Source organism: Gopherus flavomarginatus, chromosome 9 (assembly GCF_025201925.1).
Source record: "Gopherus flavomarginatus isolate rGopFla2 chromosome 9, rGopFla2.mat.asm, whole genome shotgun sequence".
Classification (NCBI taxonomy): domain Eukaryota; kingdom Metazoa; phylum Chordata; order Testudines; family Testudinidae; genus Gopherus; species Gopherus flavomarginatus.
This window is the reverse complement of record NC_066625.1, coordinates 73,718,185-73,739,180: the sequence shown is the minus strand read 5'-3', so window position 1 is coordinate 73,739,180 and position 20,996 is coordinate 73,718,185. Positions and strand designations below refer to the sequence as shown.

General features: G+C 42.0%; 1 protein-coding gene across 6 annotated transcripts in view; it reads right to left on the bottom strand.

The window, feature by feature from the left end:
• Positions 1 to 696: 696 nt before the first annotated feature.
• Positions 697 to 20,996, bottom strand: part of GABPB1 (GA binding protein transcription factor subunit beta 1) — a 37,339-nt gene continuing 17,039 nt past the window's right edge. For 5 of the 6 annotated variants that reach the window (XM_050966656.1, XM_050966660.1, XM_050966655.1 and 2 more), the window contains 3 exons: positions 19,345 to 19,530; positions 16,094 to 16,209; positions 697 to 2,447 (listed from right to left, as the gene is read on the bottom strand). In XM_050966656.1, the coding sequence (XP_050822613.1) occupies positions 2,295 to 2,447; positions 16,094 to 16,209; positions 19,345 to 19,530 (455 nt within the window). In that variant the 3' untranslated portion in view covers positions 697 to 2,294. Of the gene's footprint in view, positions 2,448 to 4,491; positions 4,864 to 16,093; positions 16,210 to 19,344; positions 19,531 to 20,996 lie in introns of those variants that run through there. The other variant, XM_050966658.1, reaches the window with a different exon arrangement.

The window sequence follows — 20,996 nt, the reverse complement described above, 5'->3', positions numbered from 1 at the left end:
AACTCTGGGTCATGTATCAAGACAGCAATCTATTGATATTACATAATAGACTTTTCTAACACAGACAGGGCCTTAGTACTTATATAGCACCAATCCTTGTCATATATAGGTGTTGGTAGCCAAGCTCTGGGACAATGGAAGGCTTGGATGTGTTTACAGGTACAAGGAGTTATTCTTTTGCATACATTGCAAGACACAGGCCCAGTCCTTAATCACGAGTTGTCCAACTGAAGTCTGTAGGACGGCTTTTTTTAGCTCTAGCCTTCATGCTGTGTACTTAGAAATATTGCACAACACATTTCTGTCAAGCCCTATGCAAGAGTATATTGAGGGCACTTTTCTTAGTGACATCTAAGTAACTATTATTCACAGTAGCCACTAAATACTTAAAAGTGTTTCCAAAGAGCAGCTAAATTGCCTTATATATATTGTTCTTCAGCCTTTTTGCTATATTAAAACTCTTGCAAAATACCGGTTAGAGCTTTTTCTCATGATAAATGAATGGATTATAGAATTTACATTTTGCCAATTCAATTCTCTCCTCACTCTTCCCTGCACCTCACCCCACCCCAAAGGATATTCTTAACACCTGGTGTGTAACACAGCGTTTTCACATTGTTCAGAACCATGATAAAAATTCAGATCTTTTAACGTACATAGAAAACAATTTAAATGTATTGGATTCTACACTGTGAATATGTGGAAAAGGTATTTAATTGTAAAATAGAAAAAGTAGGCCAGAGTACAGTTTTAAGGGCAATGCCTTTGAATACAGTATAGGCAAACTAGACTTTAAGTTTACATAAACAATATCATAAAAGCAGTGAAACATGGAAAGACAAAGCAAAGCACAAATAAAAGACAAGTTATGTTTTACAAAAAAGGAATCCGCACAATAGTTCAAAGTTGAATGTAACACAGCAAACAAACAAACAGTCTTAAGGCAGACTGAGCTAAGGACGGGACTAGGAGTCGGGAACTCCTGAGTTCTATTCCCGGGTCTGCCACTGACTTAATGTGGCCTTGGGCAAATCACTTAACCTTTCTGTATCATGCTTACATCAGTTGTAAAATGGGGGCAATAATGTCCATACCATAGGGGACAGTGATGATTAATTCTTTACTGATTATACAACACTTTGAAGATGAAAACACTATATAAATGCTAAGTATTCATACAGATCACTGCACAGAGACACATTTATCACAGTGAAGCACAATGATGGTAGGTAACAAGAGCACCAAAACAACATCAAACTTTCAGGTCCAGGTGCATAATTTAAATGCAAAAGTCTGTTTATAAAATGTGTCCTTGAGATAATCTGAAGATTATTGGGGAAACAGCTTCACAAGAATATTTAAAAGGAATTGCTATGTGGGTTCCTGTGGAGACAGTCTTTCATACTTCTGTACTTTAAAAATGTTTGCACATGAAAGTTATAAGACACACAGAAAAGTGAAGTTTCAATGCCCCCCCCCCCACTGTCAGCATTTTCAGATAATGTCTGTGTAAAGTAAATTAAGATTTTTTTTATTTTTACAAATTACATTCTTCCAAGAAATATACCATTCACAATAAAACTGGCTGCTAGCTTACTTCAAGTGACATTTAGGCTAAACATTTTTTCCTCATAATTTTCCTCATCTTCGCTGAAAAATACTTATGCAAGATGTATGTAGAAATTATAAAAACATGCAGCATATGTACAAACTGAAAAGTTTAAAAAATATTAGCTTCATATACATGTAAATCTACTTGGATATATTGGAAATTAAATATAAAATTTTCACTTTCTAAAACAAGGGTTTTCAGAAAATCTAAGACAACTACTTAAAGTTGTACAAAGATTTCCATCAGGACATTTCTTATTCAATAACTATTAATTCATTTTGTCACATAATTCATTTTCAAACTGTCAATCTTTATCAGCAACATCACCCTTAAAACTGTTCTGTTTTTCAGAAATTAGATTTATACTAAAATCCAAACTTTCACAAAAACATTGGCTTCTTGTGTTTCTGGATCCCTTCAAAAAGATTTATCAACTCACTTTGGAACTGTAAAAAAACAACTATTTACAGTATTTCATTTTAAATACTTTTCACAATTTCTAAATTCAGTTTTTATGTTACAAGAAATTCATCAGAGCTCATGGCTAAGTCCACTTATCAACCTGTAGCATCTTTGCTATTATGTAATCTCATTTCTGTACCTATACAGTGTACAGTTCAAGATTGTACTGCAGTTTTCATGACTGAAAGTAACAGACTTTGCAATATGTCCATTTCAATATTTAAACAGCTTCTTTATTAGTCTGGAGACGGGTCATTGCCTCTAATTTCTGCCGATAGGCCTCTGCTTCTTGCTCTTTCTTTAGAAGCTGCTGTCGATACTTTTGTGCTTCTCGATTTGCCTCATCCAGCTGTTTCTGTAGAGTCTCTCTCTCCTATTAAAAACAAAACAGTAATGTTTTGTCAAATGCATGTTAAGTGCAAGATAAAAGAGCAGTTTTTGGAGAGCCAAGGTATAAGGCATCATACACAGAATGAGAAGCTAGGAGGTCCAGTCCTGCAGTTTACTCAGGCAAAACTCTCTCAAATATTTTTGTGTAAGTAAACAATGAAAGATTGGGTCAGACAATTGGTCACAAGATTTAAAGTGCAAACATACCAAAAAATACTCGCTCTCTAAGAGTATGCTCTTATGACATTTTCTCAGGGGAAAAAAGCAATCTCTGGAAAATATGTTGAATATTCAGGCACTGATGTCCGACTCAGTTTCCAGAATCTGAATTATTTTTGAAAAAGTTCAGAATCCTGTGGCACCTTCTAGACTAACAGACGTTTTGGAGCATGAGCTTTCGTGGATGAATACCAACTTCGTCGGATGCACCCACGGAAGCTCATGCTCCAAAACATCTGTTAGTCTATAAGGTGCCACAGGATTCTTTGCTGCTTTTACAGATCCAGACTAACACGGTTACCCCTCTGATACTTAAAAAAGTTCAAACTTCTTCAAAAAAAAATTAAATACACAGTTCATATCCAAGCAAGTTTCCCATTATGAGTGTGCATATAATTAAAAACAGACACATCAGCATAGAAAGAGAACTTCTAATAGGGACCAATTCTCCGATATCATGATAAAAGTAACTTCTGCCAAGGAGAGATAGATAGATATATACATATATCTATATATTAAAAACAGGGTTTTTCTCCTACAAAAAGATAGAAGCAATTAGACTGGCAACCTATTCTTTCCCCCGGTGAGGTGAAATAGGGGTTTTCCACCTTACAACACATACATCTCTAACTGGAGGGAGAAAAAGCTTGCTCATCAATGAAATTCTTAACTAAGGGCCAATTATGCATCTGCATCCATGCAGGCAAAGGGTTTTTCCCACACAGAAGCAGCTGTAAGGACAGAGGCTAAGTTCCAGTTGCAGAATCTTTATTTCTGGCAACAATGCAGAAACCAGAAGGGACACATCTTGACTTTTAGATTCACAGCTAATGGGGAAAAAAACTATTTTACTTGTAAAGTGAGCAATCTGATTTAGAAATTAATGAGATGCAACAAACATGGAAATTCACAAGATTACTTCGAGTTATATTTCAGACAATAGGTGATCAAATAAAATACTGTGCTGGCTGTGTGTGTACACTGAAGAATTAACAAACACTGCATTCTAATGAGGTAACTGTTTTTCAGCCCATCACAAGTACATTTTTAATCTACTAAATAATTTAAAAGGGACTCTGACACCTTAAATCTTGTTTGAATTTTTTTTTCAAATCTAGTATAGTTACAAGAAAGTTTTGCCTAGAATTCTCTCTTAAGATTACTGTAATTAAAAGGAATTAGAGAAAAATATTTTCTTTTTTCCTCCTCCCCACACCCACCAGCTTGTGCATTTGACAGTGCTTACTATATATAGTTAGTTTGATCAGAATTTAACGTCAACAGCTAACAGTAGCTTGCTGCTCCTCACTATAAATGATAACTAAGCTTTTATGGAAAATAAACTTGGGAGACAAAGGCAGAAGCATGCCAATCAAATACTACTATAATACAACAAAGCTCCTTTACAATTACTTTGAGTGTGATCTGCTTCCCATTGATGACAAAATTCTTACTGACTCTTCAATGGGAGTAAGACCATGGTCTTTATTTCTATTCAGCCATTTGGATAGTATAATTTTAACATTTTAACTAATGGCTCTCCATGCTGTAAAGCGATGGCTGCTCAGAATACAATTATCTAACTTCTATATTCTCATTCATTTAGAAAAAAAGACTTGTGTTTCAGTCACTGACTACATAACCTATAAGAATATTTTGGATTTTTTTCCAAAAGGACACTGTACTTTTATGAACTAACAAGTGTTTGGCTAGATTTATTTTTTAAAATTTGTGCAAAGTGAATTATAGTTGGCCATCCTACAAACCAATTGTCTGGCATACCTTGCATCTGCTGTATTTAAATATGATGTCACAGAATGGTTTCAAGGCAAAGTGAGACACTTCATTTCAAAGCAGGAGACATTTCCTGTGTCCTAGGAAACATAGCTGAACGTATATCTATTGTACTCAGCTATTAATGTAGACGCTGCCACGTTGTTTGATGCAGAAGAGCCACCATGACAAACTGCATTCTATTGAAAAATGACTGCCTTGAGAAATAGCTTTGTTTTGATCTTCACTCAAGCAGAAGCCATCTTATTAAAATAAGTGCACCATACTTATGGATAAGCCAATTTTTGATTCAATCACTCTTTTCACTTTAATCACCAAGTAGTAGTTGTGGAAGCAAGACTCTCAGAAAATTAAGCTGCCAAGCTATTCCTCAGGAAAATGTTTGTCTATCAAATAAGACAAAAGACATTATCACCATACGCCCTCATGCTTTCTCCATCGCTCTAGCAGCTCAAAACTGTGTAACCATTTCAGACCTCAAGCAGATCTGAAATACTTTTCTTTAATACTTAATAAAATACTTCTCTCTCAGTTCAGTAACCCTACTCATCTGTCTGCATGATTAGTACCTAAAAAAGGTTAAATAAAATATAATACACATAGTATGCCTTCTGCTTCCTATTGTCTCCAATGCTAGAGCTACCTTTAGCTGTCACATGTGGTACTGAATATGTCAGAGTATAATGACAAAGCTAATTGATCAGTGCTAATGTTAGCATCTGTGTAGCAGAAACAATGGGTGAAGGAGAGATTTTATTAAGTTTCATAAATGTTAGTCATCAAAATAGAGAAGGGAATAAACTACATCTACAGTAGTTGCTTTATATGGGGCTTTACACGGTTTTGAACACTGGGCTGAAAGGGAAGATAAAAATCAATAGATTTCAGAGGGGTAGCCATGTAAGTCTGTATCAGCAAAAACAATGAGGAGTCCTTGTGGCACCTTACAGACTCACACATTTATTTGGGCATAAGCTTTCATGGGCTATAACCCACGTCACCAGCATCTGATGAAGTGGGTTATAGCTCACAAAAGCTTATGTCCAAATAAATTTGTTAGTCTCTAATGTGCCACAAGGATTCCTCGTTGTTAAAATCAATAGGTTTGTCTCAGTTGGAGTATGCACAAATAAAATGAGTGCTCCATCTTAAAAGGTGATGATCTGGATCATTCACTTGACAAGATAATTTGACATTCAACTTCTAGGTTTATCCTCTTTGGAACCAGAACACTGCCTTGTAAGACATCATGTGAATGGTTTAATAGTAAATCAACCCATCCAACAATTGGACTGGCCAACTATAATTGCCTTTTGCAAAATAAATATTTAAATTCATGTCATAAGACATGTAGACAGAAAGGGAGGGTGCTGGAAAAGATAAATACTATATACACATGAAATATAAACAAACAGAGCAGACAGCTTGAAGAAAACCTATGGCATAAGAATGAAGCAAGCCCTAAAGGAGGATCTTCACAGATGTCTTAATTGGCAGATCTTTTCCTCTCTGCTATGAAGGTGCTCGAGATCTTGTAGCATGCATATGGATTCTTGATAGATGAGACTTCTTAAACCTATGCAGGATTTATTATGGCAGTCTTGACTCCTCTACAAAGAGATGCTTTAAAACCTTTCCAGGTGCAGTCCTAAATCAAAAAGACAGCATCAGGCTTCTGCCATGGCTATACAGTACTTAAAAGGAAAGAAGAATCATTTCTTTGAGAAGAATGGATTTCTTGATTAAGAGAAAATAGAGAATATATGTTGGATGTGAATTCCACTCGTCGTCTTTTAGAAGAAACAGAGAAAAAACTTATCTACTTTGCATAGCTATTGTTCTTCGAGATGGATTGCTCATGTCCATTCCATTCTAGGTGTGCAAATGTACCCATTTGCACAGTCATCAGAGATTTTTGCCTTAGCGGTATTGGTGTGGCCTGGTGTGGTGCCCCCTTGAGTGCTGCTCTCATGCGCTAGTATATTAGGTGCCACCGGCCCTATGCCCTCTCAGATCCTTCTTGCCCGACAGAGGGGTAGGAGGGCGAGTATTGGAATAAACATGAGCAACACATTTAGGAGAACAACAGTTACGAAAGGTAGATAACTGTTTTTTCTTCTTCCAGTGCCTGCTCATGTTGATTCCATTCTAGGTAACTCACAAGCAGTATCCTTGGAGGTGGGCTTGGCATTCACAGTCTAGCGGCTTGCAGTACTGCTTTACCGAAGCCAGTGTCGTCCCAGGACTGTTGGGTAAGTGTGTAACAGGATGTGAATGTGTGGATGGATGGCCAGTTGGCCGCCCTACAGATGTCCTGGATAGGTACTTGGGCTAAGAAAGCTGCCAAACAGGCTTGAGTGGGTGTTTACAATCGCTGGAGATTTGCCTGATTGTAGCAGCAACGAATGCAGGCAGTGATCCAAGAAGAAATTCTTTGAGCAGACACTGGATGACCTTTCATCCTGTTGGACACCACCACGAACAATTATGTTGACCTGCAGAATGGCTTTGTCCTTTCAATATAGAAGGGTAGTGCCCTTCTGACATCAAGGGAATGCAACCTACACTCTTCCTTCAACTTATGCGGCTTTGGAAAAAAGATAAGTAAATGTCCTGGCCCATATGAAACTGTGAGACCACCTTGGGCAGGAAAGCCAGATACTGCCACAGCTGGACCTTATCTTTGTAAAAGACAGTATAGGGCGGTTCCAAGGTGAGCACCCAAATCTCAGAGACCGGTGGGCAGATGTTACTGCAACCAAGAATGCGAACTTCCAAGAAAGGAGAACGGAAGAGAAGGAAGCCAGAGGCTCGGGGGGTTGGGGGGATCCACGTGAGCCGCAACACCACAAGATTCAGGTCCTATGGAGGAAAGGGGTCCCTGATGTGCAGGTAGAGGCACCTGAGGCCCTTGAAAAACCTGGCAGTCATATTCTGGATGAAAACTGACCTACCCTTGAGTGGCGGATAGAAGGCTGAGATAGCAGTCAAGTGGACCTTGATAGATGAAAGGTGGACAGGCATTGGAGCTTGAGATGCAGAAGGTAGTCCAGTGTTAACAGCAACAAGGTGCACTTGGGCCAAATGCCTTTATCTGAGGTCCAACAAGCAAACCGCTTCCATTTGGCCAGATAGCCCGCCACCAGAACGATCTTTCTGCTGCCCAACAGGATCTGTTGGACATTGGCCAAGCACTCCTGATCCTTTGCATTTAACCTTGCAGCAGCCAAGCTGTCAGGTGCAGTGTTGTCAGGTTCGGATGCAGAAGACTGCAGTGGTTTTGGGACAGCAGGTCTAGCCTGAGCAGTAGCTGTAATGGAGCAGCCACCGAAAGGACAGATGCATGCCGAACCAGTGCTAGCATAGCCAACCTGGAGCTATGAAGATCACCTTTGCCCTGTCCTGCTTGATCTTCATGAGGAGCCTGTGAATTAACAGCACTAGGGGGAAGGTGTACAACAGAGATCCCGACCATGGGAGCAGAAAAGCGTCCGACAGAGAGCCTCTGTCGATCCCCCGAATTGGAGCAGAAAATGTGGCATTTCCTGTTCTGCCTGGACACAAACAGGTTCACCTGGGGAGTCCCCCACCTCTGGATGATGATGCTGACCAATTCCAGATGGAAGGACCACTAGTGGCAAGATGAGAAGGTCCTGCTGAGGCAATCTGCCAAAGCATTCCTGGCCCTAGGGAGGTGTGTGGCTATGAGATGGATGTCATGTTGTACATAGCAAAGAGTCCTGTGGCACCTTATAGACTAGTAGACATACTGGAGCATGAGCTTTCATGGCTGAATACCCACTTCGTCGGACGCATGTCGTGGAAATTTCCAGAGGCAGGTATAAATATGCAAGCAAGAATCACGCTAGAGATAACGAGGTTAGTTCAATCAGAGAGGATGAGGCCCTCTTCTAGCAGCTGAGGTGTGAACACCAAGGGAGGAGAAACTGTTTTTGTAGCTGGCTAGCCATTCAGTCTTTGTTTAATTCTGAGCTGATGGTGTCAAATTTGCAGATGAACTGAAGCTCAGCAGTTTCTCTTTGAAGTCTGGTCCTGAAGTTTTTTTTGCTGCAGGATGGCTACTTTTACACAGAAGTCCAAGAGCCTGAAGGCTTTTTGGCAAAGGGCAGATGATCTGGCTCTGCCTTGCTTGCTGATATAGAACATAGCTGCTGTATTGTCTGTCAGGACCTGGAGCACCAGGCTTTCTATGTGAGGTAGAAAGCCTTAGCAGGCCAGGTGAACCGCTCTGAGCTCCCTGACATTGATGTGTAAGGAGCCATTGTGACTTGACCAATGACCTTGCATGCTAAGATTGCCACCCTAGGTCCGAGGCACCAGAGGTGAGTGTCATCAAGGGAGACAGAGCCGCGAAGGGAACTCGAACACCAATGCAGGATTCTGTCACCAGATGAGTGACGACAGTAGGTCGTCCGGGACCCTGAACACACAATCCATGCTGTCTATTGGGGATGTAGACCGACGCCAGCCACACCTGCAGGGGCCTGAGGCGGAGCCGCATGTGCTGGACCATGTAAGTGCAGGGCGCCACATGACCCAACAATCACAGGCATGTGTGGGCAGTGTTGAGAGGGTGGACTTGCATGCATGAGATGAGGTCCGCCATGGCTTGGAACCAAGCCTCAAGGAGAAAGGCTCTGGCCTCAGCAGAGTTGAGGACCGCTCCAATGAACTCTGTGTGTTGCACTGGAACTATGGTCGACTTTTTCTCATTTATTAATAGCCCCAGGTTGAGACAGCTGGAGCAAACCAGATCGAGATGCCGCCGCACCTGATCCTGGGACTGGTCCTTCATTAGCCAGTCGTCGAGGAACTGGTAAACCTAAAACACCCAGTGCCTCAGGTAAGCGGCCACTGGCACTATGCACTTTGAATACTCTTGGGGCTGATGAGAGACTGAAGGTAGCACTGTAAATTGGAAATGGAACTGGCCCAGCACAAAACGAAGGAAGTGCCTGTGCCCTGGGAAAATGGAAATGTATGTCCTTCACATCGAGGGTGATGTACCAGTCTCCTGGATCTAGGGAGGGGATGATAAAGGCTAGGGAGACAAAGCGAAACTTCAACTTCTTGAGAGACTTGTTGAGGCGACGTAATTCCAAAATGGATCTGAGGCCCCCTTTTGCTTTCAGGATTAGATAGTAGTGGAAGTAGAACCCATTTCCTTTCATGTCCCAAAGGGCCTCCTCCTCAGCCCTCAGGTGTAGGAGATTCTCGACCTCTTGGACGAGAAGCTGCTCGTGAGATTGGTCTCTGAAGAGGGATGGGGAAAGGAAGGTTGGCCACAAACTGCAGGGTGTAATCTGAAGATATTACATTGAGCACCCAACGGTCTCAGGTCAGATGAGACAAGGCCGACCAGAAGGGGCTCAGGTGGTTGAGGAAAGAGTGGGAGGGTGGATCCTGGAAAGTAACTGGGGTGCCGTCCTCAAGCACACCTTCAAAACGTCTGCTTCTGGCCTCCTTAGTTCCTGGAAGGGCCCGGCCCAAGCAGACAAACGGGAAAACAACAAATGTCTCCACTTAGACTTCTTGTCTCTATCCTTTCTCCTGTGGGTGCTCAGATGAGTAGTTCCCCGGGACTTTGACTGGGTAGATGGAGAATGGAACAGCCTCCTGGCCTGCTGAAGGCATATGAAGGCCCAAGGGAGTCTTTAAGGCCATGGAGCTTTGAGTCTGTGAGCTCAGAGAAGAGCTCAGCTCCCTCAAACAGGAGGTCCTGAATGGTGGCCTGCATCTCCTGGAAAACCCAGAGACCAGGAGCTGCGCCTCATGGCCACCACAGAGGTAATCACCCTGGCTACTAAGTCCATAGCGTCCCAGGCTCAGTCCTGTGAGAGGGCCTGGTCTCGGTCCTAAGGGAGGGACTCCTTGAATTTGCTAAGAGAGTCCCAAAGATTAAAATTGTACCTGCCTAACAGAGCCTGGTGGTTAGACACCTGAAATTGCAGGCTGGACGTCGAATTAACTTTTCTGCCAAACAAATCCAGTCTCTTGATGTCTTTGCTTTTCGGCGTGCCACTGACTTAATTCTGCCTGTCTCTTTCATTAATAGTGGACACAACCAGTGATGCTGCTGGACAGTGTGTACACAAATATTCAAACCCTTTTGCACGGATGTAGTACTTCTTTTCCACTTTCTTAGAAGTAGACGGAATGGAAGAGGGGGTCTGCCACAGCCTTTTGGCAATTTTAAATTCAAATTGGTAGTCACCCTTTTAAGGAGGTCCTGGTGCTCCTTTAAGTCATCAGGGGGACTGCCCATTTGGGAGGGACCTGCCACTGCTTCGTCCAGAGATGACGACGACGGCGGCACTGCTAGGGAAGGGTGTTGGAGCCTGCTGCGCTGCGTTGGATTCAGTGCTGTGTTTCAATTCTGGTGCTGACCAGTGCTTGTCCAAGGCAGACAGGGAAGGCTGGTGGGAATATGGGACCGGAATTATGGGCATGCCCGACAGGTTCCAGTATGGATATTGAGTGGGCTACTGTCACTGCTGCCATGCCGCCGCTGCAGATGCCACTCTGGTCTCATGGGTTGGCGGTGAATCACCCCCTCGGGTTAAACTCCCAGTCCAACTCGGACCATTGCACTTCCGGCAACCAGAGCAAAGCCATCGAGGCCTGAGTCTGCCAACTGACCCTGGTGGTGACCAATGAGAAGAGGGAGAGGATTGGTGCCTGATCGATGAGCGGTACTTGGGAGGTGGAGATCGGTGCCATGATAGGGAGCGATCCCACCGTGGTGGGAGCTGACATCTGGGAGAACGTCTAGGTGATGAAGGTAACCAGAGATCTTTGGCGGGAAGCTTGCCGGTACTGGGGGTATTGGAACCAGTACTTCAACTCATGTCCCATGCCTCATAGGGAGGGTGCGCGGCATTGGGGACCTGGGCCTTCTGATCGGAGACTGAGGGCGCGATGCCAGGGTCCTAGGCTGCAGAGATGGGGACCAAGAGTTCTCCACTGCACCCTATGGGGTGGTCCCATGACCAGCTTGCCCTCAGGTGTTCGGGTTTTAGCTGAGTCTGGTGCCTGGGACAGTGTTTGCAATGCTGGTCGGCCTGCTTGTTCTTTAGCTGCTGGGGCTGCTTCAGGCAACGAGGGCCCTAGGAAAAGCTAGAGCCCCCTGACACTCCCAAAAGTCCGATCCCTGGCCGGCCTAGGGGGTCTGACCTCAGCAGTACTCCCATGAAGCCCCGGGGTGGGCACATGGCCTGGCATGGGTCCTTTGCCTGAAGCCCCTTTACCTCTGGTGCCGGGGGCTCTTCTTCTTTTGCCACTTCTTAGGCATTGGTAAGGGGGAAAGGCGCCAGGCGGAGCATGGTGCCGATGATGTGCTCCGCACAGATGCCGAGGTGCTTGGCGTGGGGTCTGAGCAAGAGGGCTCCGATGCAAGACAAAGCACAACCTCCAACAGGAGGGCACTCAAGCAGATATCCTGCTCCTTTCAGGTGCTAGGGCAAGAGTTTTTACAGATTCTGCACTTGACCTTTCTATGGGACTCCTCTAACCACTTCAAACAACAGTCATTGGGGTCTGTAACAGGCACTGGCCTGTTGCATGATGAGTATGGTTTGAAGCCAGGAGAACGTAGCATGCCCCACTCCAGAGTGAAGTCCCAGCTGGGGCTCTAACTACCAAACTAACCTAACACTTTACTTAACAGCTAATTACGTACCTACAAACTATATACAAAGATGATAAACAATGAGTTGTAAAAAAACTGCTAATGCTCTTGCAATGCTAGACAAGGCGCTCTGACCATCATGGGCAGTAAGATGGAACTTTGAGGGCATAGGGTTGGCAGTGCCTGATATACCAGTGCATGAGCGCGACACACAAGGGGGTGCCACAGCTGACCCTACCAATACCGCTAAGGCAAAAATCTCCGAAGACTATGCATGTGGGCATGCACACACCTAGAATGGAATCAACATGAGCAAGCACTCAAAGAATAGCTCCTTGCAGGAAAGAACTCAGACCATCTCACACTTCTAAACAGGGTGATTTCCACAAGAAAGATAACTTTGATTGCTATGAAATATAAACAAGATTCACTCCTGGGTTTAATAAGAGCTTTGGTATGAGCACAGAGGTTCAAAAGTAAAGCACCAACAAGCCATCAGATACTTTCTGATACATGATCTTAAACAATTGATAGCTCTGTGGAAGTAGGAGACATGAGGATGTACAGGAAGGGTATATCAACAATTAATCAGGTTTAGGGCTCCAACAGCTGACATTTGAACCTACAAACAACTGTATGTAAGTAAGGACTCAAGGATGCTTTGAGTGGCTGGAATTTCTAAAACTTGCACCAAGTACAGTGGCTAAAGGACTGTAGCTTCAATCTTCTGGCTGTTAACTTTAACCTTGACAGGTTCAGGTGAAGAACTAGATAGAGATACAGCTGATCCTTGAAGAATGAGAGAGGCTATGGGCTGAAGATGGATTTTGGAAGCACATTGGAGAGCCAAGACCTTTAGATTCAGAAGAGGGCAGTTGGAATAATCTTTGCTTGAAACCTCTTGATATATTCCTGGCCATCTTGCTATAAGTAGGGGGAATCCAATACCTACATCCAGGCCCCTAGATAGTTGAATGAGAGGGCATTCACCCTCTGAACATGGAGGTCTCAATACTTGGTACAACAGAGAGAGAATTGCTGAACTCTAATTCCAACAAACAAATCCACCTGATGAAGAACCCAATTTTAGAATATTTCCCTTACGTGTAGATGGCTGAAGTGAACAGGAGAGCCTTTTTTAATTTGGATAGACTACAGAGGGACTTGCTCCTGACTCAGGAACTCACATCACCACCCTGTATGCTGCATATATGCAATTGAAGCACAGTGGTTACATTTTTTCTGAGACAGAACATGGGCCGGGGGGGCGGAGAGGAAAAATCTCATCAGCCAAAATGAAGAGATAGACAGCTTTATGCAGTTTACCAGAGACAGAAGGACTAGGGACTGAAAGGAACTACATCAGTGCTAGGAATTGCTACAGAAGATATGGATAGCTAGTGGTTTTGAGTAGGCAGATAGGTCATTCTCACAGTTTCCCTGAGATAAAGTGTTTTTCTTACTGTACAATATTTTACACGAGTAGTCATCTGAAGTCTGGTTGTATTTTAAAAAGAGAGAGACTTAAATTTAAAAGAAAAAAGTGAGTTAGAGGTAGTTTCACTAACTACAAATGCCCCATAACCCCCATTGACAATTTTTATATTTTTACAGAGAGAATTTTGTTCAGTTATAGTTATATTAGGTGTTATTCTGGGCAGCACGGATAGCGCTGTGTATAATTAGAAATAATGGAAAATATCAGGTAATATGTAACAGTTGATAAAAAGAAGAAATGTGATCCTTTAAGATGAACTTACAACAAAATTCAATTAAAAAGACTTATGAAATGATAATTCCATTTGCTTGGTGTTTCTAATATATGTGTCACACTTTTCCCAAGCTACTCTGAGAAAAGTAGACGTCAAACTCAATGGTGAATATGAATCATTGTAAATTAAATATATTAAGTTATGGATAGAAGTCAATATTTAACTCGAGCTATGAAAAAATAAAAGTTTGTGTAAGTTAAATTTTGCCACTTATTAAGTACATTGAAAATGTTTGTGATTTCTGAAATTTTTGACATTCACAAAACTGCAGTTAAGTGAGTTATATTCCTAGCAATTCAGACTTTGATTAATACACTCTTATTAGTGCTCAGAAGTCAAACTGAAAAAATTAACCAAAGTCCTCATCCTGCAACACTAAACAGGAATGCTTCTCATTGAAGTCAAAGGGAGTTTGGTTTACATAAAGATTTCAGAAATAAAGCCCAGAGTATATAGATGTGCTAAGAACTTAAAATGGTGAAGAAAGCTGTTATTAGCCTTAAATAATGTTACCCCCTTTTATTTAAAAATCTATCAGATAACTGAAGGCAACGATAAAGATGTTTGCAACATTAAATTCAAGAAGAGATGAAAGTTTTGCTCTTCAGATATTAGGTTATTTTCTTTTCTTGTTTCAAGCATTTATCAGCTTCTGATCTAAAGCTATGACAACAGAATGAAGTAGCTTAAAGAGGCCCTGACCACTGATTTCCCAATCTTGCAATAAAATTGATGCAATCAAACAAACCCCTGTGGTCCTGTCCCCCAAAGTCAGAGTTCTGTGCAGGTGCAGAGATCTGCCTGTACAACTCTCCTTTCATAATCAAGGCCTACTTTTATCTTGATACTTAATTTTTTTGAAAAGATAAGTGAAACACTTAAAAAAATCTAAGTATTTTAGTAACATAGTTAAAAAGGCTTGTTTAAAATATATAACTTAAGCTAACAGTGTCACTTTAAAAAAGTATTTATATTACCACAATGACCTACTGTATTTAGAAATGAATTGATTCATTTTTAATCAATCAGTTTTTTATCTCTAATAAATCTATTAGTTTATTGAGATCAAGGAACTATAATTTTCTTTACCAAGAAAAATTCAGGCAAATTTTTAGAAGAGTGTGAACAGAAGTTTTGTTTTTATTACAAATCATACATTAAAAAGTGCAGCAAGAAAATCTCAACTGTATTGATAGTCTGTAATGATCACACAACTGAAGACAGAATGTACTTCATGTGATATTATGGAGAGAGAAAGTCACTGAGAAAATATGCTAATTATAGCTATTAGTCATGCATGAGGTATACTTCTACACACTGTACAATAATGAGGTACAAAACAGTATTCAGTATAACAAAACTAGGAGAAATACATTTGTGAAACAAAATACTGTAAGGTTCACAGAAACAAAATAATTTGGCATTTACAGTCTAATCAGGGTAGGCAGCAGTTTTCATAGACTTTCAATCCAAGTAAGTAGCAGGGATAGAGCAAGGAGCAAAGAGGATGCCAATGCACAATTGTGGATTGCAGAAAAAAGTTTTGGTTTTAAATAAATACATGTATATAAGAAAAAGATAGATCTCACTTTTATTTTAAGTTAGGACTTTCGCACCAAAAATTCAGTATACCAGACGGTGCCGTTAGATGCTTTATTATTACTTCTGCACACACAGTCACAAAAAAAAAGGGGGGGGGGGGGGATAAAAATTTGAAGTTTATAACAGCAAGATAGAATCTTATTGTTTTGTGCTTTCACTCATTAAATATCTTACCCAGATGTCATTAACGGTAAAATTATGATATATTTTCAGTAATCAAATGTGTTTTTTAAGAGAGAAATGAAAGGACATTATTCTCATTCATTGTTTATGAAAAGTCATATCAGATGATGTATCAGTATCCAATTTTAGGAATTTACTGGTGACATTAAAAGAAAAAAACTAACCAGCTACAAAAATAAGTGACATCTATATGCACAAATGGACAACCTGAGGATTGAACATATATATGCTATCTATTTCCTATAGCAATTTTGTAAACCACTAGTTCTGATCTAAATTACCAAAGGATATGAGAATACAAACAGGTTATCTTCGTTCTGTGGCTGCACAGAAACTCAGCTATAAAACAAGAAACAAAACATTCAGTTTTGAAAATTCTAGTTAAAACACATCACGTAATAGACTCCTTACTTCTATTTCTGCAGATTCCACACGATTTTCAACAATCTCAATGCACTGCCTCTTGATTGGTGGTTCTTCACTGATCACAGTTTCTTCAGCAATGTCTGTTGCTGGTACTGTTAATACTTCAATAAAAACATTTATATAGATAAATATGAATACAAGGGCCAGTATTTACATTACATAAAACTACTATGTAAAATTCTACTTTCAAGAGTAAATGGAAAAGCCAGCTTTTCCGACAGAAAAACTACAGCTCAATGAAATACTCATTAAATTCAGAATGTTATACTGCTACTTTTAGTGCATCTTCTATTAGAACAGGGGTCTCAAACATGCGGCCCGCCAAGCTCTCTGTGCCCTCCCCCCCGCCCCTCTGCCTACCTGCGGGATTGCCCCCTGTGGTGCTGCGAGCCCCGCACCACTCTCTGAAGCAGATGGCAGCATGCTCCTGAGGGGGAAGGAGGCAGAGGGCTCCTGCATTGCCTCCTTCCAGGCACCGCCCCTCGCAGCTCCCACTGGCGGGAACAGGGAACCATGGCCAATGGGAGCTTCGTGGAAGGTACCTGGAGGAGCAGCAAGTGCAGCAGATGCAGGGAACCCTGAGCTCCTCCCACTCCCCCAGAGGCTGCAGGGACACAGTTCCAGCTGCTTCCTGGAACACAGCAGCATGGGACCGGGGGCCAGGGCAGGCAAGGAGCCTGCCCTGGCCCCGGTGCACGCAGCTGCCACCCCAGAGCAGCTCTAGGTAAGCGTTGCCGGGCTGGAGCTCGCATCCCGAACCCCTTCTGCACCCTGAACCCCTCCTGCCCCCCAACTCCCTGCCGAGCCCCCTGCTGCACCCCTCCTGCACTCCCTGCCGAGCCCCCTACCACATCCTGCAATCCTGACCCCGTGCTGCACCCCTCACCCTCTTGCCCCCCACATACCAAACTCCCTCCTGTGCCCCCTGCCGCATCCCTCCTGCAACCCAACTCCCTGCCCTGAGCCCCCTGCCACATCCCGCACCCCTCCTGCACTCCCTGCCCTGAGCCACCTGCAGTACCCTGCACCGCAACTCCGTGTCGCACCCCTCAGACCAACTCCCTGCCCTGAGCCCCCACCACACTGTGCACATCTGCTGCACCTCAACTCTCTGCCCTGAGCCCCTGCCGCACCCTCCAACCTTTTTGCACCCCCTGGGGCAGCGTTGGGGTGGGGACTTCGAGGAAGGCGTTGGAACAGGGCAGGGAAGAGGCGGGGCCTAATGGAAGGGGTGGAGTGGAGGCGGGGCCAGAGGCAGCAAGGGGTGTGTGTCAGCGATGCGGCCCTCGGGTCAGTGCACTAGTCCTCATGTGGCCCTCATGGTCATTTGAGTTTGAGACCCTTGTATTAGAGATTTCAAAGGTCTTTTTTAAATTTAGGTTCACAACACAGCAGGGGTGATGATTAGGTGGTATCAACCCCATTGTACTCACAGGTTAACAAGGCATACAGTAACTCCTCACTTAAAGTCATCCTGGTTAACACTGATTCATTGTTATGTTGTTGATCTATTAGGGAACATGCTCGTTTAAAGTTGTGCAATGCTCCTTTCTTCCTGCTTTGTCCACTGCTTGCAGGAAGAGCAGCCTGTTGCAGCTACCTGGTGGGGGCTTGTAATCAGCTCCCCGCTCTCCTAAGTTCCCTATGCTGCAGCCGCCCAGCAGGCTACTAATTGCAGGCTATCAACTGCTGGCAGTTCAGCTGTTCCTCGCCCCACTGCCATGTGCTGCTCCTGCCCTCTGCCTTGGAGCTGCTCCCAGAGACTCCTGATCAATCAAGCTTCACAATCATCATAGCTGTGAACAGTATTAAATTGTTTGTTTAAAATGTATACTGTGTGTATATCTATATAATATATAGTTTTTTGTCTGGTGAGAATTTTTCCCCTAGAACCTAACCCCCACTATTTACATTAATTCTTATGGGGAAATTGGATTCGCTTAACATCATTACATTTAAAGTTGCATTTTTCAGGAACATAACTACAACGTTAAGTGAGGAGTTACTGTACATTAAGTGACCAGTCACAAGGTCACAGAGAAAATCTGTGTGGCAGGGCTGGGAACAGAAACTAGATCTCCCTACTCACAATTCTGTGCTACAAGACTATCTCCTTTTAAATGATTTGTGAAAAGTAACATGGCTTATATTTTTGAGGTCAATCATGTAGGCAATTTGAAAAAAAATCTAGCAGTTCCCTAAACTTGAAAAAATTATGGTCATATTTATATCATTGTATACATATTTCCTAAATATTCATTTGGTTGGCTATATGCTCTTCTAAAGGTCAGTTCAATTAGTAACAGTATAGATTCATGTTTCGTGACAAATGGCTGTATCTGCCCTCAGACTGTAGACCAAATCCTGGACCACAATGCATGGTTTTAAGAAGCCAAGCTCTGCATTGGGAATCCCAGGGGGTGATCTGATGATGGGAAACCAAGAAAGGAATCAATTCCATCAGGAGTGGCTTGTTACAGGAAATATTTATACAAAACTCCACAACCATTACTGCAGTGTCAGGGCAGCAATAGCTCCCGCAGTAAATGTACTCTTGCTCCAGTTGGTACAATGTGCACTCATGAATCCACCAGCTCTGCCCCTGCTCCTCTCCCAGACCACCCTCAAAAGTCCTGGGTATCCTGGAGTTCAAAGAGGATACCCACAGAGCAAATCCCCATGGTATGCAAACGCTGTTCCCGGAATTGGGTCCTGAAATTCTGCACCCCACTTTTCTGCCTGAGTTCCTCTGAAGGGTCCTAACTACTGAAAGTCGATTTTATTGTTGGTGTTCTATATTTTCTATTTTTGATGCTGAATTTATAACAACCCGGACTGATAGAGCTAACTCAGACAAGCATCACCTTTCCCTTCAACATCTTCTCTCTCCTCCTTATACCTTAGAAATTTTTCTTCCTCCCCTACTCTTTTCTTAATATATTTACATACTCAAATCTCATTGGTTAAATTAATTTCTTAAACGTTATTTTTCCCCCATAGTCTATTTTTAATCCATTTTAGTGGACTTACACATCTACAGAAAAATGCAATTCAAATGGCATCTCACTCAACCACGGCAGATCTAGAGAAGTAATTTACTGCATATAGGAAATGTCAATTCTATCTGCTGTGCACAGAAACAGATCATGTAAAAAGTCCAACATTTTCCTGAACTATCAATATTTTAAACTAAAGTTATTCTTGAAGTTCACATTGAGTATCTTGTTTCTACTCACCTTGCTGTCCATCTGGCATGGTCACAATGATTGGCTGACCTATTCCACTGGTTGGAATTGAATGGAGATTACTAAGCTGAATGCCATCTGTAACTATAGTAATAACTTGTTGACCTCCAGAACTGACAACTTGCTGAATTGCACCATCCACAGATTCTGCAGTCACTACTTCTTCTGTTGCTACAACTGTTGATAAAGCGTAAAGAAGGTCAAGATATTTATAATTTACAAATTGGGACTCAGAATTTAGCAACTATTAGAAGCTTTTTACATGCCACTTCAAATTCAATGTTTCTTCTGCAGCTATAAATCTAATGCATTATTAACATATAAACTATGCTTATATGATCTAATCCAAAGTTCACTGAAGTCAATGGTAATCTTTCATCAGTGCAAGAAACGTGAAGTTTCAAAAATATATGTACTGGTACAAATTCTGCCCTGACTGCAATGAATGGGATTGAACAGGGCAGAATTCAGCCCAAAAGAATATAATCTGATTTTAGTTAGCATTTTTCATACTTTGTAAAATAAATTTCAGATATTTTGAGTTAGGTATTAGTATTGCAGTAAGAGTGAGAAAATTTTTTTTGAAGAGCCCAATAGCTGTTGTGTTGTCTGCACACAGCTTTGTACATTAGAAACTCTTGAGAAGATTAGTAACGAAACAAATGTTTTACTCAGAGTCTGCTGAAATATGCCCTGAGATCTTTAAAAGGTCAATTTGAATTTTTTTTAATTGATTAATTCTTTAAAAAAAGAAGGGTGGCATGGTCTGGTATTGCCACCCTTACTTCTGCGCTGCTACAGGAGGGGCGCTGCCTTGACAGCTGGGTACCCAGCCAATAGCCACCACTCTCCAGCCGTCCAGCTCTGAAGGCAGCGCAGAAGTAAGGGTGACAATACCGTGACACCCTCCCCCAACACCACCACCACTCCCTTTTGGGTCAGGACCCCCAATTTGAGAAATACTGGTCTCCACTGTGAAATCTGCCTAGTATAGGGTAAAAGCACACAAGAGACCAGATTTTACGGTCCGTGATGCATTTTTCATGGCTGTGAATTTGGTAGGGCCCTAACTATATGTTGTCAAATTCCTGTCACATGTATAAAGTAAAGAAACTGGAAAAAATAATATTTTGTTCTTTAATATTTTCAGTTATAATAATCTCAGCGTGACTTGTAACAAAAGTTTTGGATAGAAATGTGGGTCTAGATCCTCGTGGTATAAATTCATGTAGATCCAAAGAAGTCAGTGGAGTGATGTCATTTTACACCAGTTGAGAATCTGGCCCATGACCTACAAGTTATGATATCTTCTTCCTAGGCAGTAATAGGTGAAAAGACCTCTGTCGGATCTTAAAGTTGTATTGTATGAGTGTTCCACACACAGAAAGCCAAACGATACCAAAATGGTCTTGGTAGAGGGTATCAAGCAGGGCTAAGTGAACAGTACTGGGTAATCTTGTCTATTTTCCACAGAAATAAAAACTTGGGAGTCAAATAAAATATTTACTTTGGGAAAGTAATAAGAGGCAAGTAACTTTAAAAAGGTAAATTAAATGTTGTATAACACTTTTACAAGATCAAAAATGATAAAAACAAACCTTTGCATTTCAAACCCATGCTTCCAGAATGTATATACGCAATGA